Genomic DNA, 19,305 nt, shown 5'->3' with positions numbered 1-19,305 from the left:
AAGCAACAAAAACATGCATTTTAATAAATAATGCTGCATTACATTTTCTACAAACATATAGGTACTACAACTGTTTTGAAAAAAAAAATTGCTAAAGATTATGCTAATGATGCTGAAAAGTTATATGCTAAAATAATGCATAAAATGATGCTAGTGGTGCTAAAATGTGATGCCAATGATGCTAAAAATTATGCTTAAATGATGCTAAAACCACTTGAGAATAATCCATGCAATATTTGTGTATTGTAATATATCTCAATATTAGTCTATTACTGTATTTTGGATCAAAGGAACAAGCTTGAGTAATATACAAAGCCCAATTGTTTAAATAGCTGTGTATATCCAGTAGCTAATTCATAATATAAAGCCTCAGAATGATTGAATCTGTTTATAGTAGTCCGGAGTTTGTATTGCACAGTGCCGAATGAATTAGTCTGGCCTTGTACTGAGATTTAAAAAGCCAAACCCATCGAGTCTCTGGGGGAAAGCCATAACAACAGTAAATAGTCCAAGGATGATGGAACAAAAACAAAGAATCCTGCCAAAGGAAGATGTAAGATGGCTTATGTGTTTCACAATCCTGTTTCCAAAGTGATAACATGTCAAGCGTTCCTTTAGTGATGATCAGCGTTTTAGTGTGATTAGCTATAGTTAAGTATTGGTGTTTTGAGTCAGTGTGACTTTTTTGTTTATTACTGAAAGCTACCAAAATGATTTATGTCGCTGGAGGCTTTTCTTGTTTCTTCACACGGTTGTTGCACAACTGGAAATCTAACAAACGGCATTGTGCCGCCATCTAGTGGTTACTCAGTATGTAGTCACATTATTAATAAAACTTTTTAAATAAAACCTTGAAGAAAATAAGTGATAAATAATGTAGTCTTCAAATTGAGCTTTCTTCTAAATGGTGTAAGAACAAAGCTCACCAGATTTGATCAGGCAGTGGTTTTTCTTGAGTTGTTCCCTATTTGTGATAAACTGTTTTAATGTTTAATCTCTAAATAACATACTATATCTGACTGTTTTCATATAACTAGTGTTTTTTAGATACTAATGTCTGTTTCATTAAATACTAGTACTTATTTGGTGGTTTGCTAGTGCTTATTTTTGTTAAAAGTATCTTTTAAAAATATACCATTACTTTATATGTAGTACTTTTTATAATTCATATGTCATAGATGCAGTTTTTTTTAGAAAGCTCATACCTATTAAATAGATTTCAGTACTTAGATCATTGTACCTATTATATTAAATTGGTACTAGTAACTAATGAATAATTACTAGAATCTACTAAATAAGTACCAGTTTGTAATATATAAAAACTAGTGTCTAAATAAGTCGTAAGTACTAGTATTAAAAAAAAGAACAAATAATAATTAATTGAAACCATACTAGTAGCCTAGGCTTAAAATAAGTTCTAGTACAATTTAAAAAAGATACGCTACTAGTATAGTTTTAATTAATTATTATTTGTTCTTTTATATATTTATTTATAGATACTAGTAGAGTACTTAATACTACTACAGTCAATGTTCATTCTTATTCAGATATGTTTTGCATTATCGTATAGAGGCATAATGAGAGCTGCTATCTGGATGATGTGTGATATTGAGTTGGTCACTGGCATCAATGATGAAATTGTCAATGCCAGATTTCCTTGGAAATGAAGTACCTCTAGAACAAGCCATCAAAAAACCCTTCAGATTGTTCTTACTAGCAACCCTGAATCATCTACACCACAACGTTTTTGAATAAATGAACACAACGTTTTTTTGGTAATCTCATTTTATGAATCCCCAAGAGTTAAATATTCGAGTTTTGAATCCATTAAGTTGATCTCCTAGTCAAGTGGAAGCACTTTTAGCTTAGCTAATCATAAATCATTGAATCGGATTAGACAATTAGCATCTTGCTCAAAAAACTAATTAAAAAAAAGAGTTACTATATTTATCATTTAAAGATTGACTCATATTAGTTACCATTGGAAAATGATTTTTTATTTTTTTTACTTTGCATACCATAACTAGGTAACTAGATAACAGCACTATATAATATCATTGCTCCTGCTGTAGCCATGCTACAGCTGCAAAGTTCCTTTATTATTACGAATATAAGTATAGTTCTAGCCATATCGACCTAGAAAATAACAACTTTTAATTTCCTTTCTTCTTAGTGCACTTCAAAAAAAGCTGGGTTCCACACAATTTCTTCATGTTGTCCCAAGACAAATCAATGAAGTTAACATAATTACTTTAACAAATTGTACATAAACAATTAGGTTTACGTACAAAAAAAAAACACACAAAAAAAGAGAAAACTACAGAATTGGGTTGTTTCAGCTATTTTTTTACAAGCAGAGTAGTTTGAACAAGAACATACAATGTGTATACTCACTTTTTAGTAAAACACAATGTAACTACACGGTAAAAAATGCAGGGTTCACTCAAAAATATTTTTGTTGCCTGTTCAAACTACTTATTTAAAATGAGCTAAAAGAACACAATTCTTAAGATTTCTTTGGGAATTGATTCTTTATGATAAATCCACTTAGCTTTGTTAAAAAGTGAAAGTTAGCTTAATTCCTTTATGTTGTCCCAACACAAATCGATTGTGTGGAATCCACCATTTTTAGTGTTGCACACAATTCATTAATGTTGTCCCACCACAAATCCATTAAGTTAATATAACCAGGGTTCCCACGCTTCTTGAAAGTTCTTGAATTTAAAGTTTATGGTGTTTTTTCAGCAGTTGTGCTGTGCTGCTTTCATAAACTGTACAAATTAATTTCAATTACTTTAATTTAAAACATTCATTCATTTTCTTTTCTGCTTAGTCTGTTTATTAATCAGGGGTCGCCACAGTGGAATGAACTGCCACCTTATCCAGCATATGTTTTACGCAGTGGATGCCCTTCCAGCTGCAACCCAACTCTGGGAAACTTAATTTAAAACATTCATTCATTCATTCATTCATTCATTCATTCATTCATTCTTTCTTTCATTTTCTTTTTGGCGTAGTCTTTTTAATAATCAAAGGTCGCCACAGTGGAATGAACTGCCAACTTATCCAGCACATGTTTTACGCAGCGGATGCCCTTCCAGCTGCATGCGATCACTTGGAAACATCCATACACAAGCATATACTGTGGACAATTTAGCTTATCCAATTCACCTGTACCACATGTTTTTTGGCTTGTGGGGGAAACCTGATCACCCGCAGGAATAATTTAAAACATTTTAATTTAAAATACTTACATTTAAATCTTATACATGGACCATGACAAATAATGCATATTATCAAAACTTCAGAAACCATAATTTGAATATTACCAGTATTGAATTCAACTAATTCATTCATTAATTTTCTTGTCGGCTTAGTCCCTTTATTAATCCGGTCTCGCCACAGCGGAATGAACCGCCAACTTATCCACAGTTTTTACGCAGCGGATGCCCTTCCAGCCACAACCCATCTCTGGGAAACATCCACACACAGTCATTCACGCACATACACTACGGACAATTTAGCCAACCCAATTCACCTGGGAAACCGGAGCACCCGGAGGAAACCCACATGAACGCAGGGAGAACATGCAAACTCCACACAGAAACGCCAACTGACCTAGCCAAGGCTCGAACCAGTGACCTTCTTGCTTTGTGGCGACAGCACTACCTACTTCTCAAAGTGGGGGTCGGGACCCCCCGAGGGGTCGCGGGGCAATTTTTATTAAACCATTAGAATTAACAAATTTTAACTATACTGAAAATAAAAATAGTCGTTTATAGTTACTATATACTATATAGTTACTATAGTAGCTTATAGTTACTAGTTCTATTGGATTGCGACCCCTGGGGTAATTACATTATATTAAAGGCAGCAATAGCGTCAGATGCATTTTGATTTTATAACATCAGGTTATACTTTCTGGCACATTTAAAGCACTGACACAAATTTAATTGGTGCGTCTACGTCATTGCATGCAAGGTTTCTGTATTTATAACCACCTCAGAGGATATTGGGGGTCGCGAGTCACTGGCATTGTTATTTTGGGGGTCGCAGGCTGAAAAGTTTGGGAACCCCTGGTTTAAAACAGTCAACATTTCTTGAAAATGATACATTAAAATGTCGTCACTATGACATTTTAATCTAAAGATTATAAACTATCGCTATATAAAGATTTGAAGCGATTTAAATGTTTTAATTTTTATTTAATCAGATTTAAAAAGTCCTTGCGTTTGGTGTCCATGAAAAAGTAGTAACCCTGTATGACTAATTTGAACAAGCTGTAACAATCTTTTTTTTTTTTTTTTTTGAGTGTACAGAAGAGTCAAGCTTGGTCAAGCTAATGGTCTAATCTAATTCAATGATTTTTGCTAAAAGTGCTAAAAGTGCTTCCGTCAGACAAATGAGATCATTTACATGGATTCAGAATTGATAAAACTCAACTGTTTAACTCAAGAGAGCTGAAAAATGTCAATTTTCCAAAAATAAAAATAAAAAAGTGGAGTGTGCAAATATTCTGGCATGTTTGAGCTGTGTGCACTGTCAGGAATGATCTCTTGTGGCTTTAAAATCCAGTACCAACTATTTCCTCTTTTCCCCCATGTGATCTCTCCACCCTCGCTCAGGAATGCTGCTGGAAATAAGGAAGCCTGATATGCTGTTTTTTGGCACGAAGCTTGACACAAACAGGGGTCATGAGTACCTTACTGGAACTGCGATGAGTTTTACGTCATTGCCTCACATGACACCACCACACAGGCTCGTCTCTGGCCTAATTGTTATGCTGACTGCTAGTAAGAGTCCAGGCGAGTGAGCGAGTGAAGCGGCTCAGGTTAAAGCTATTATGAATGGCCCATTAGCTGCCACCTCTGTGAGTAAAGAGTAACCTGGACGATTGTGGATTGGAAGCTTTCATCCGCTAGAAAGGAGGGCAAATTTATGTGTTTCAAAGCAATTATGGTGCACTTTACTGCTGAAAGCTCCACATGACGGTTGGTTCTTTTAGATCAATGGTGCATTTATGTGTGTGTTTGTTGTCCTGCAGCTGGACGACCCTTCGGTGTTTCCAGCGGTGATTGTGGAGCAGGTGCCCGCCGCCGACCTCATGCAGGTGTACTCTGGGCTGGAGGCAGACGAGGTGACTAATGGCATCATGGTGGACGCCATTCAGGACGTGGTGGAAGAGAACATGATGGGAGACGTGGGGCTGTCTGGTGAGTTCAATCACAATTATAGGTGGTCATTCTGGGGAGGGGGTGGTCTATACACCTGAAGCAAACTTGAATCACCTGCTGTTCAAAATAACGAGGTTTTTGATGTGTTTGAGAGAAGGCTTTTATGCATGCAAAAGGTTATTTTAAACTGCAAAATTGTGAAGCATTATGGCTACTTAAAATATCATTTATTGCAAGGATTTAAAGCTGATTTTACAGCACTCCATTTATCAATTCTAAGAGGCTATTCAAGAAGCATCAACTATTATTTATAAAAGGTGCTGTATGTAAGTTTTTGACTCTTCTAAAGCATAAAAATACTATAATATGTTTGCAGATATTTAAGAAAAATGCTAAGTGAGCATTCTTGTTTATCTGAAAAACAATGCTGAATGTGCCGGTATGTCTGTCTTTGTTTTGGTCATTTAACCCGATCACTGCCACTTTAGCCAATTATATTTCAGCACCTCGGATTGCCTTTGTGGAAAACAGCATATTTGACTCATTCAGTCATTAAGGCTCTCAAAGCATGCGCCCGTGACCGAAATGCGACCTCTGGTGGACAGTAGCAGACTCCAAAATGAGAAGCAGATTCAGAGTTCCACATGAGGTTATTATTTAGCAAATTATATAAATATTATGAATGTAAACATTAGATGAGCAGGTTTCATTGTTACCCTGTGCCCTAACAACACAGTACGTGGCGAGATTTGCAGTGATGATCAATCTGGCTGTTTGCACCAGATGAAAACACACGACAGAACGACAGAAATTTAAATAAAGCCATTCAGAAACACGGAATAGTGCACTTACTGCACTCCAACAAAGTAGTAAGATTTATAATCGAATTAAATATATTAAACCTCTTTAAGATCATTAAATGTACACTCTGAATCACTGATATGTGTTGGCTTGAACTAAGTTACAGTTCTAAAGTTCAATTTCAAGCAGTTTATTTTATTGTCAAGATCTGAGGTGAACTCTCTGCTGCTGCTTTCAGTAGTATGGCAATAAATTTCAAGTAAAATGGAATTCAAACTCACATTATCAGCATTTAACCCTGAATAAAGCACATGAGGTGTACCTGAGGTAATCATTGTCAGTCTGTCCTGTTGTTCAGCTGCAAGAAATAGAAGCCGTTTCTAAAATATCAATTTCATGTGCTGGTTAGAACAAAAAGTCCTTTTAATATGGAAAATATTCCTTCTATTGTGTGCTTTAGTTAGAACTTGGTTTAAATCAGCCTTAAACCAGCCTTTAGGCTCGACAGTCAGGTACACTCCTGTTGGTGCCATCAATCTGGCAACCTGCACTTTTGTGTTTTAAACCAGGCGGGCAATACCTAGTTCAACCACTGGGTGTCAAACTTACTTACTGCACCTTTAATTACGCTGTTTTTTTTTAAACTAAAACACACACTAAATGCCATTAAGTTTAACAGTAGTTTTTATTAATCAAATAAAAAAAAATCTTGTCAGACTTATTTAAAACTAGAATCATTTGATAACATATTAATAGAGTATCAAAGTACAGCCCTAAAATACTGATAACTGTCATTGTAAGTATTTGTTCTGTCACTCTTCAAGGTTTTGTAGCAAAGACATTTAAATATGAAATCTAAAATTTAGTATGGGTACTTGTTATGGGGTATGGGTAGTTGTTGCATATATTTTATAAATAACATACAGTTGAAGTCAGAATTATTAGCCCCCCTTTGAATTTTTTCTTCTTTTTGAAATATTTCCTAAATTATGTTTAACAGGACAAGGAAATTTTCATAGCATGTCTGATCAAATTTTTTCTTCTTCTTATTTTTTTTATTTGAATAAAAGTAGTTTTTAAATTTTTAAACACCATTTTAAGGACAAATTAAATCAGTTATTAGAAATAAGTTATTAATGTTTATTATGTTTAGGAGAAAATGTTTTCTCCGTTACACAGAAATTGGGGAAAAATAAACATGGGGCTAATAATTCAAGCGGGCTAATAATTCTGACTTCAACTGTAGTCATGTCTGTTATGCTATTATTTAATCCATATTTTGAAAGTGTATTTTCACAAATGGTATTTGAAACAAAGCTGACATTTGCCATCAATGTATATAAAAGTATAAACATCTCTGTTTAAAACAAATACACATCTCATTTGTGACCTTTTGCAGTATTAGTGTCTCAAACACTCACTCAGTTTGCTGCTTGTTCAAACTAATTTTTAAAATGAGCTGAAACCACACAATTCTTTAGAGCTTAATTGTTTTATGTTCAATCCACTTACATTTAAACCTGGCATTTTTACAGTGTTCATACTTTCATTTGCCCCTTCAGTCACAATAAACAGACACAATTTATTTATTTATGTTCATATATAGAACTACTTCATCCATTTGTTCAATAAATATCCCAGAAATATCCCCAAAATGTATTTCATGGAGTGCATGGTAATGAATGAAACACAACCTTAATGTTTGTCAAGTGTTAACAGTGTGTTTTGTACACAGTAGAGACCCCAGTCTCAGGGGGAGAAGACAACATGGAGACTATCGAGGCGGCTGAAGCCCTGCTGAACATGGAATCTCCCAATAACATCCTGGATGAGAAGCGCATGAGTATGTGATGAATCACTTTCTGTTTACATACTGCACTGCTGTTCTTTTACAAATACTTGTGGGGAGACTTCTTCAAAAAACACAGTACACTGAAGTTAGTTAAAGGGACAATTCTGCTATCATTTACTCACCCTTGAATCCAGTTCAAGTGTTTTGGTTCTGTTGAACACAAAATAAGTTATTTTGAATAATGTTGGAAACTTATAACCATTGACTTTTATAGTAGGAATAACAAATACTATGGAAGACAGTGGTTACAGGTTTCCAATATTCTTCAAAATATCTTCTCTTCTGTTTAAAATAACAAACTAATACACAAGTCAGAGGTGAGTTAATGATAGCATTGATTCAAATGTTTGGGTGAACTGTCTCTTTAACATGCACACTGCTCTGTCTGTCAATGTTCAAGTAAAAACTCTTATTCTCGGTCTTTGGCCTTTTATAGTTCACACATATGGGAATATCCTGGAAACAGACCTGAGCTACATCTCCCTCCGTCCAGAGCATCTCTCAAATGGCATGGATGTTGCCCACGATGATGAGACGTCCTCTTTGGATGAAGTCCCTCAGAAAAACTTTTCCAAGCCTGCCAGGAAAACCAAAGGTACCATAATCCACCAGTAGAAGGCAGTGTGTGCCTCATGTATTTTTGCTAGAAATCCTAATATTATTTACTCACCTTGCACTTGTTCCAAACTTGTGTGAGTTGGTTTCTTCTTTTGAACACACCAAAAATGTTTGAATGTTGGTACCTAACTATTGACCTTTGCCATTGAGTTCCATAGTTTTTCCTGTCTGCATAAGTAAAGGACTTGAACTATCTGGTTACCAGCAGTTTTCGAGTTCAACAAAACAAAAAATATTGATTTAACCCAAATATGTGTTGAAAAACTTGAGGAACTGGGTAATACATTATTATATTATATTAATAATTAATATTATAATATATCATTGTTCACATATTTAGTAGTGCTGGGCAAAGATTATTCATGATTAACCAGATTCAAAATAAAAGTTTGTTTTGACATAATATATGTATGTGTGTGTATTATATGTATATATTATATGATATAGTACGACACACACACACACATACATACATAAAACAAAAGTATACAAATGCATTTTTTAATTAAAATATTTAAATTTATATATTCATTCATTTTCTTTCGGCTTAGTCCTTTATTTATCAGGGGTCACCACAGAGGAATGAACCGCCAACTATTCCGCCCTTCCAGCTGCAACCTAGGACTGGGAAACACCCATATACTCTCAAACATTCTTATAAACAATGGCCAATTTAGTTCATCCAATTCACCTACACCGCATGTATTTGGACTGTGAGGAAAACCGGAGCACATGGAGGAAACCCACGCAAGCACAGGGAGAACATGCAAACTCCACACAGAAATGCCAACTGGCCCAGATGGGCAGCTGGTAGTGCAAAAAGAAACAAAAGCCGTAGGTAGTGTCATACCGACCCATAGCGTTCGTTTTAAAGACAAAATGCAGCCATAGACACCTCTGGCTACATAATTCACGCTTTCCAAAATATATACAGGGGTACGTTTTCACAATGAGACTGTGTTGGTTTTGTTTTTCGTTTGGTTTTATTTAAGTTACATTAACAATTAGAAAGATTCCCTAGCTGAAATAACTTAAAAGCTTTCTTTTATTAAACTTTTTTCTTCATATAAAGTAACACAATTTTTGCTCATCCTGCAGTGCGCAAACCAAGACCAGCGCGGCCATGCTCTCCAATAACCAATCCATCTCTCCCGCTGAAGAAGAAAAGCAAAGAGGGCAAAGGTAAGCTCTGGCTCGGACCGCTGTGCATTACTAAAGGAGAAAAAGTTGGAAACAATGGCTTTTCTCTCTCCCGCGTGCATCACAAATCGCTCTTACTGCCAGAGAGAGGCCGATCTGCGGCTGCTTAATTGATGAGCTGCTCTCAAAGTGCTGCGTTAGTGAGGGAACTAAAAGTGATCGCGGGCTGGAGGGCACATCGATGCTGTCCCGATAGCGGCCCCTTATGCATGTGTGCCTTTCCCACATACATATACATCACCTTGACACACCACTGCCGGGATAGCTGTTTTTAACCACTTCTGGCCAAAGCACACGACAAACAAGAATAATCTAGTGCCAGACCCCCGCTAATTAATTTCCAGCCTGGCGTAAGGCTAGCATGAACAGAGAATTGATTTATTAAGGTTATGAGAAGGAATGCAATAATTGCACCTCTGCCAATTCGCCTTGTTAAATAAGACCTGTGGAATCGCGTGTGAAATATGAAAGGCGTTTTTATGAGTCTAAACTTTTAATGAGTCGACGGAGGAATCTAAAAGAGCTTTCTTCTTGTAGGTAACACCATCTACCTGTGGGAGTTCCTGCTGGCCTTGCTGCAAGACAAAAACACCTGTCCCAAATACATCAAGTGGACGCAGAGAGAGAAGGGCATTTTCAAGCTGGTGGACTCCAAGGCTGTCTCCAAACTGTGGGGAAAGCACAAAAACAAGCCTGATATGAACTATGAAACCATGGGCCGAGCACTCAGGTGAGTCGATGGTTGCCAACAGTTCACCCACATACACCAGTTGCTTTTGCTGACCTCCTGCTTAGGCTTCCGTCGTTATCAAATGTTCTTGTTGAGATTTATTATCGTAATATTGACCTAAGCTGTAAAAAAGGGTTACATTTAACAGGTATAATAACAAAAAATACCTTGTATGTGTTGTAGATATTTGTTCAGGGTAAATTAAATTAGGACTAAACAAACACTAAACACTGAGAAAAAGGCAGATTAATTACAATTACCACCTGCATGGTTACTGTAGATTTCATTCTGTCAGTTTTAAGACTTTTTAAGACCTTTTCTAAGACCGTTATGAATTAAATTTCATACTAATTTAGGGCTAAACACTGAATATTTACCTGCCAATATGTGCCTTTTAAGTATTGCACCTTACTGGGGTTTAGGACTTTTATCCACATTTTTTTACAGGATAGTCTATACACACACAGCTGTTTAACACTGTACCTACCGAGTCAGTGAAGGACCACAGATGGCCACATCGCGAAATGCGGAGGGGGTTTGTTTCCCATACGGCGTGCAGTATCAATTTCCATCACAACAACACTCTTCCAGCAGTGCATACTCGCATCTAAGAGTGCTTTCACACCTGCCTTATTTAGTTCGATTGAATCGCACTAGAGTTTGTTTTCACTTTTGGTGCGGCTTGTTTGGGCTGGTGAGAATGCAGCAATCGTACTCGAGTGCGCACCAAAAGCGGACCAAATAAGCGTACCGAGACCTGCATGAAGAGGTGGTCTCGGTACGCTTTCAAACGAACCCTGGATCGGTTCGTTTGTGGTGAGAATATGATCCGTACTAAAACAGGTCCAACCGCAAAAGTACTGCGACTTTTGGACTAATCCAGCTGCCGTAGGCCGATGCGCTGTGTATTATGGGATATGGAGGAAAAATATTTGTTGACAGCACTTTACCAACAGAGAGAGGGGAAAACATTACCTGATGGATCGTTGCTAATATTTTCGCAAGATGACCATGTCGCAGTTTAGCTAAATTAATTCACACCTCCTACTGAAGTGACGAGCGATGCATTAAAACCCTGTTTTCCAGCCGCAGCCGCGCTTCATTCTCGAAATTTAAAGTTTGTCTAAAGCAGGCATACAATGAGTCAGCGCAGACGTCCCTCCAGAGTAAAAAGGACATTTTGTCTGCCGGTTTTGTTTACGTGCGGGAGTTTATTGGCATTTTCCCGCATGTGAATTCTGACCGATCAATAAGCAGTTTAGGAAATATGTTCAACAACATCTGGCCAATGAGAGGTGTGGATTTTGTCAGATGACTGCATTTTGGTTCGTTTCAACTGGTTCGGACCAAAGCCAGCAGTGTGGTGTGAAAACGACCCAAAGACGGCAGAAAATAAACAATGTATCATTTATTGGCCTTGGTCCGGACCAAATGAAGCGAACTACAGATGTGAAAGCACCCTAATATCTCGCTTGTCACGGGGGCATACATTCAGTTAAAGTCGGCAAATTAAAAAGAAAACAACCGAAATTACATAAAACATTGGATAGCATGGTGATGCAATGACAGTTATTGAACTATGTGCTTTGTAAAACGGGATCATGAAAGGAACATTAAAAAAGCAACTCATGTAAACACCTTCATTATATTATTGTCTTATTCAGATTAAGCAAACAATTTGATTACTGATGTCTTTGTAAACATAGTAACTGTTGCTTGATTGAAGTATGTTTAGATGGACTGAAAACAAGACCATAACGCTAAGTAAGAAAAGGTCTTTTTGCAGTGAGAAAGTTCTTAAAAGGCAACCTGAATGTTTAAATAATAAATAATTATGCACAGTATTTCAAAGGGACCACATTATTAATATTGTGCATGGCCATTACCATGATATATTAGATTAGTAAATATCAGCGTATGTCTACTCCCGTTATCTTTTAGGTACTATTACCAGAGGGGTATATTGGCCAAAGTGGAAGGACAGCGGCTTGTTTACCAGTTTAAGGAGATGCCAACAGATCTGGTCATTATTGATGAAGACGACGGTCAAGGGGACGATGGTGGTGCAGGTTACGGAGGGCACCGGGCAGCTCCTCACGGACGGGTGGGCCGTGGCTCATCACGTTCACAGGGGAGGAATACGCAGGTGAAGACAGTGAAGAGGGAGATGAGTCCCGGTCTGAACAGCAGGAACGGAAAACAAGCCGAACAGCTTCTGCAGACGGTTCATGTCCTCCAGCCAAATCAAGGAGCTGCTGTCCCAGCGCAGACACACTCCGTAAGGTGAGAGGTGTTTGTGTACAGGTACAATAACAAACTAAAAACACTGGTCAAATTAGGGCTGCAGGATATTGGAACAATCTAAAATTGCGATATTTTATACGAGTATAATTTCACCAGGTGATTTGTATGGCTCTATTTGGGAAGATTTAGATGGACTCAGATAATCAAGTCTTTTTCTACTCAGTGCATCTGCATAAAATAATAAACTATTAGCATATATGAATATGACAGAGCAGAAAGGTAAATAACAGTACTTTTTGGTTTTCTGGGGAGTCAAACTGTATAGACCATTTCAATGTGGTCATGTCACTGGCCAATGAACATTTCCTGCCTGCTGTTTAACTATTTCATTACTGTTACAAGAGGCAATTCAATTAAATCATAACATTAAAACAGCTATTATAACTTTATTTATCAATATATGGACCTTTTTGGATTCTCAGAAGCTATGGAAATGAAAAATGTATAACAGGAAATACATTAGGACCATTGTTTTTGTTTACATCCCTCAAAATGGTCTATTCAAGTACATAAATTTAACAATCAAATATAAAACAACTTGATCATTATTGTATAAATAATACAAATAAAAAATAATCTAATCCTGCAATGTGGCTATTGTGGATACACACAGTGCCATATTGATGCTCAAACTCTACCAAATCTATTAAGCTGTCTTGCCATCCTGATTTTTTTTAGGCAGCCCCAACAATGGCTGTTTCATAAGCGATCAATTAGTAGCACTTTTCCTATAAGGCATACAACTTTCAGAGCCCTCAGCATGAATTTGGTAACATGACTTAATTTGTTCGCTCATTTTAGTTAAATCATAGTACATCTTGGCCAAATTAGCTGAATCGAGGAAACAAATTACTGCAAAGTAGCTACAATTCAACTAAATTAAAACCATTAGACAGAGTTCTACAACACGGCTATAGTTTAGCTAAATTAAAACTAGGGTGGGGATCATTACAACAGGGACAGGGATAAATAAGGCTGATAAATAAAATGGTCATGGATAAATAACTGTTAAGAAGTCTTTATATGAGGCCACAGTTTTAATGTGTGGGTCTCCCATGAACAAATGATGACAATTAACAAAGGTCAATGTCTACCATTACACCTTCAATACAGTTTGGTGTTAGCTTGCTGAATGCTTCAGTTGGCATATATACATATAAATATACAAATATCTGTATTGTTTGGGATGTTTTTAGCCCTCTCTGTCAATGCTGGTAAGACAGAACACTCATTGGGCTAATTTGACTTTCAAATGACTAGTTTTTCATTCATTCATTTATTTTCTTTTCGGCTTAGTCCCTTTATTAATCTGGGATCGCCACAGTGGAATGAACCGCCAACTTGTACAGCATATGTTTTACGCAGCGGATGCCCTTCCAGCTGCAACCCACATACACACACACATCCATACACACTCATTCACACTCATACTCACACTCATACACTACAGACAATTTAGCTTACCCAATTCACCTGTACCACATGTCTTTGGACTGTGGGGGAAACCGGAGCACCCGGTTGCAAACGCCACATAGAAATGCCAGCTGACCCAGCTGAGGCTCGAACCAGCGACCTTAATGCTGTAAGGCGACAGCCCTACCTATTGCGCCACCGCGTGTCCCATGACTAGTTCATAATAATCGGATATTTATTCATTCGTTTTCCTTCGACTTAGTCTCTGATTTATTAGAGGTTGCCACAGCGGAATGAACCACCAACTATTCCAGCATATGTTTTATGCAGCCGATGCCCTTCCAGATGCAATCCAGTAGCAGTACTTCACTCATCTTGGGAACACCTTCAGGTTATGGTGTTTTAATGCATAAATGTACAACTTCTTAATCTCATCTACTTGGATAAGACAAATGCTGCATCCCAATTTGCATACTTCTACCACACTCTTAAAGTATGTACTTTTTTGTGAAGGAAAAATGTGTACTTTTGAGTGTGTAACAGACGAGTATGCAAGCTTTGGGACAGATCCTAACAGATTAACAGATCGTTATGTTGCTTGCCTCAGTCATCCACACATCGTCCACATTCATTTCATATTTATTTTCCACCCCATCCTGCAGGAGCAGGATAATCACCCACTCACTAGCCTTTAATACAGAGAAATCTCCTCAGGTCTTTGGGTGATGTTAATGTCCAAACCCGTCTTTTTATAAGGTCAGTATTGTTGTTGCAGATGAAATATAAAACAGAAAATGAGATTTAAATATTTTCCAGTGGGATAGATATTAATTAACAGTCATACAAACATCTTTACTGAAGTCTCTCTACTTGACGGTTGGTCTCGTGCGTCCATCATGTTTGTAGTTTATTTACACTTTTCACCTGCGTTTGTAGTTCTAATCGAATTTGCTTACAACTTGCAATGTACTGTGGGCAATATTAGCGGTTAGAGTATAGACGGTCCTACACTTCCAGTTTTTACCAGAAATAGTAAACCATCCGCCATACTCTTTTCAACATACTACAATTTGAGACATACTAATTCAGTGGTCACCAAACTTGTTCCTGGAGGGCCGGTGTCCTGCAGATTTTACCTCCAACCCTAATCAAACACACTAACAAAACAAGCTAATCAAGCTCTTACTTGGTATACTTAAAACATCCAGGCAGGTGTGTTGAGGCAAGTTGGAACTAAACCCTGCAGGGACACCGGCCCTCCAGGACCAGGATTAATGACCCCTGTACTAATTCTATTTTCAAAGACTATTTAGGACAAATAGTATGCGAATTGGAATGCAGCAAAATAGTTTAAACACTTGTCCTGGAGGGCAAACGTCCTGCAAAATTTAGTTCCAACCCCAATTAGACACACCTGAACCAGCTAATCAAGCTCTATATAGGTATACTAGAAACATCCAGGCTGGTGTGTTGAAAGTTGGAGCTAAACTATGCTGGACACCGGCTGTCCAGGAGTTTGTGCACCCCTGGTTTTAATCTAGCTTCTTTATTCCATATTCAGTCAGAACTAAACCTAAATAAACCTAAGAGCTTCCTTTTGATTTCCCATTTCCTCCTCTTCATTCTGCTTGTAGTTCCAGCAGCACAAGAGTTCTTTCTTTGTAACCTCGTGCCCTTTTCTCTCTCTCTCTCAGGACTATAAATATGCCAGGCTCGGTTCCCATGGTCCTCACGTCAGGAGCTCAAGGAGGAGGTCCAATGACCCTGCAGACCCTGCCGCTGTCCTCTGTCCTGACCAACGGGGATTCCTCGACTCACGCCTCCCCACCGCGGGTCATACTCCACACAGTGCCTTCAACCAGCCCTGGAGGTAAAGATGTGCTCACCATCCAGACAGCCTCTCTGACCACAGACAGTCTCCACTCTCAGCAGCTCCTGGTGTCCGCTTTAAGCTCATCCAGCGGAGGGGTCATCAGCACCACGCCACAGCAGACCGCATCTCTGAACGGCATCACCCGCTTGGTCACTCTCAATGCCAACGGGCAGCCTGTTGTGGCACAACAACCCGGCACGGTCATCGCCACTGTCCTGAAGCCCAGTGAGTATCAAAGCCTGCAAGTGAAGGAGGAGATCAGCGATCCTCAATACTTCCAATCGCTGGTCAACAACAATCCAAGCTTGGCTTCATTCTGCAAGGACGAGATTGCGGAGGGAATGGCGGAGATGAGCTACAGAACTGTGATCATCAACACTGCAGGACAGGAGCTCAGCCAGAGCCTCAACGGACACTCGCAGCTGGCCAGCAGCCCCAGTGAAGGCCTCACCCCAGTGGAGGAGCTGGAAGTGCGGGGTGAAGTGGCTCTGCATCCGGAACCTGAGGCCAAGGAGCTTTTGGAGAGCTCTCAAGGTCTGCAGGAGCTCCCAGTCACCATGCAAATCCCCGCATCCCACTTCATCCAGGTAAAAGCCGAGCCCACTGAGACCTAAACTATCAGCGCAAGAATGTAGACACAATCTACCAACATATAAACAGGATTTTATTTCAGTGGAGCAGATTGTTTGTAATTTATTGCTCTTGATTGTTTAGAAAGAGGCGCTGCCTGCAAGACCGTTTACTTAAAAGTTATTTTGTGCCTAAATTCGAACCTTGAGGGATATCAAGCTAGATGTCACGACGAAAGCTCTTCGGTTTGCTCTTCGATAAACTTCCAACAGGAGAGCAGCCATTCTTTACCCAGGGATATTCCCACCGTATGTGCCAGTTGAGATGCTTCTGTCTCTTCTCATCTCCAACGACAAACCAAACAAATAAACAGAGGGACCAAAGGAAGAGTTGGTGGGAAGCCAAATGAAACCAACAACGCATCATTGACTTTACGAGAAAAACACACACACACACAGTTGATTGTCTCACACAAGATGGAAGAGCATTTGGTTTGTTTTTAATTCCACATGTAGCCATTTTAGCCTTTTGGAAAGAGAGAGTTCCTAGGTGGTCAATGCTTTGTTTTGGAAGTGATGCTTTTGAAGGGGAAGATTATATGATTCATTCTGTTTTTAATACGAAATTATGACATTATCTCATCCCCCTCATGCCGTCAGAACCGACAAGGCCATTATTTTTCCATCACACATGAGTTTAAAAGCACTTCGCTTTTAATGGAAATGGGCATTGCCTGTCCAACGAGACAGATCTAGAAGACTTTGTTTGTATATAGCACCAGACTAGAGAATATAGTGACAGTTTCCAAAATCATCTGCTAAAGTATTTCCCCATTATAACCTTGTTCCTATGAAAAGGAATGCAGTATATATATCTAAATATATGAATATAAAATATACAACTGAGATTTGATTTATGGCCACAAATTTATTTATTTTCTGAATTTCAAATTTCTGTATAAAAGACTTTTTTAACGACACAAATATGAGGGAAAATATGCAGTATGTAGAGCTACAGTCATTTAACCCATAAGAATCCAGTGTGCGTGTTTATTGCGAGCTGTATTTTTCCAGTTTAAAGCATTCCTTGTAATCTTTTCATATTTTATCTATTTTTCAACATAAGGGGATCCGAACTTACAGTAGCTTTATGAGATTGAGCTATCATGCTGTTCTTACTGTGATGTGTTGTTTAAAGCCATTTTTTTACAGATCTTATGTGCTAGAATGTTCTTCTGTCTTTAAGCTGTCATACTTTTACTCTGCGTCGAATGACTAGTTCAATCGATGCCTTTCATGTCGGTTTTTCAGATCACCGATGGTCTCGGCACAGATTTCTCTGTCTGAGACATTTAGCTAGATAGTTCAAATGTATTTATTTGTAGTTGATGTGTCTGTCCCTTCCTCACTTCATTTATATCCAATGAACCCAGATTCATAATAGAAGCATCTGCACAAGTAAACCGAGCGGACGGTGCAGACATATCTGAAACTAAATCTGTGCTAAATTGCACTGAAGTTGTAGGTCTAAATGTAGACCGGACTTCCAGAAGCTAATCATAGGCAACTTTTGCCCTTAATTATTTTTGACTAACACCAAAACTCTGGTGCTGCTCTGACAATCGTAGCTGTATTTTGTACTATGCATCAAGACAATCGGTAAGCTCATTTATAATAGAAGAAAGATGTCCTTTTGGCCACCGTGTGATCTTCGAACCTGGTTTTGGGTTTGAAATGTTGGTTTTGACCGCAAGCTTTACGCTTTGTAGGTTTTGGGGTAAAAGTATGCAAGTGCTCACCCAATAATTTCAGCTTGCCTTTTCTTGGGGCTTTTCTTTATTTCTAATTGTCTTTTAGTAGAGTAGATTTTTGTTTTCTATAAAAAGAAAAAGTAAACCAAAGAATAAAAAAAAGATACTGTAATAAAACCATCTTTGCCTTAACGCAAATCTGCGATCTCCTGTTTTCTTTTTTTGCATACAGTAGAAATGAACTCTATGGATCACAGACAAAAAGATCTGTTTTCATGTTAGTTAAAGTGTTTTCTGTATATTTACAGATGTAAATTGCATTATGGGACCTTGATCTCTGCTCCGTTGATGCTTTATGCTGAAAATTCAACTCTACAGTATAGAAAAGTGACTTTTATTGACATATTAGTAGTTTGAAATAATAATATGTATAAGAAATTTTATTTATATATATATATATATATATATATATATATATATATATATATATATATATATAAACATAGCGCACTAGCCACTTTGGTCGGTTAAAAAAATAATTTTTAAATTGTAGTTTTTCTAAAGCAGGGCTCGACAATAGAGATGGCCCAATATTTGTGCAAATAGTGCAGTACGACCGACAAAAATACCTTTCATGCAAGCTAAAGAAACCAGGTGAATACCGAATAAGAGGATGATCACAGAGGTGATGTGATGCACGCAACTGTTTAAAAATTGTACGCGCTCCTGTTTCCTGGTGCAAAGCAACTGTGGCTGAAAATGCAACTGGTGCGATCGGTTCTTTTTGAAATAGACTAGACAAAAAAGTATTGATCACATACTCACAATTCTGCTGCTTTCAAAAGCTCCAGATGTTTAAAAAAGTATTTTTGTAAGCTGCAGCAGTTGCTGCTTTCACTTTAACCGTTAATTGAACAGATGATTATTGAGCCTAACGTTAACTTGTGTGCGTGATCATCCTTTCATTATCACACATAGTTTTAGATACATGCCAATAATTATTTTTAACCTTAATGTCGT

General features: G+C 37.9%; 1 protein-coding gene across 13 annotated transcripts in view; it reads left to right on the top strand.

The window, feature by feature from the left end:
• The window catches only part of elf1 (E74-like ETS transcription factor 1), a 104,670-nt gene extending 86,187 nt beyond the window's left edge, over window positions 1-18,483 (top strand). For 4 of the 13 annotated variants that reach the window (XM_087280088.1, XM_087280090.1, XM_087280089.1 and 1 more), the window contains 7 exon segments: window positions 5,045-5,213; window positions 7,711-7,818; window positions 8,264-8,422; window positions 9,544-9,627; window positions 10,183-10,375; window positions 12,317-12,658; window positions 15,787-18,483. In XM_087280088.1, coding sequence (XP_087136214.1) covers window positions 5,045-5,213; window positions 7,711-7,818; window positions 8,264-8,422; window positions 9,544-9,627; window positions 10,183-10,375; window positions 12,317-12,658; window positions 15,787-16,579 — 1,848 coding nt within the window. In that variant the 3' untranslated portion in view covers window positions 16,580-18,483. 13 annotated transcript variants of the gene reach the window in all.
• Window positions 18,484-19,305: the final 822 nt, after the last annotated feature.

The sequence above is a fragment of the Danio rerio genome, chromosome 14, assembly GCF_052040795.2.
Source record: "Danio rerio strain M-AB ecotype USA chromosome 14, GRCz13ab, whole genome shotgun sequence".
NCBI lineage: Eukaryota > Metazoa > Chordata > Actinopteri > Cypriniformes > Danionidae > Danio > Danio rerio.
The sequence above is the reverse complement of the archived record's forward strand: the minus strand, read 5'-3'. Positions and strand labels throughout refer to the sequence as shown.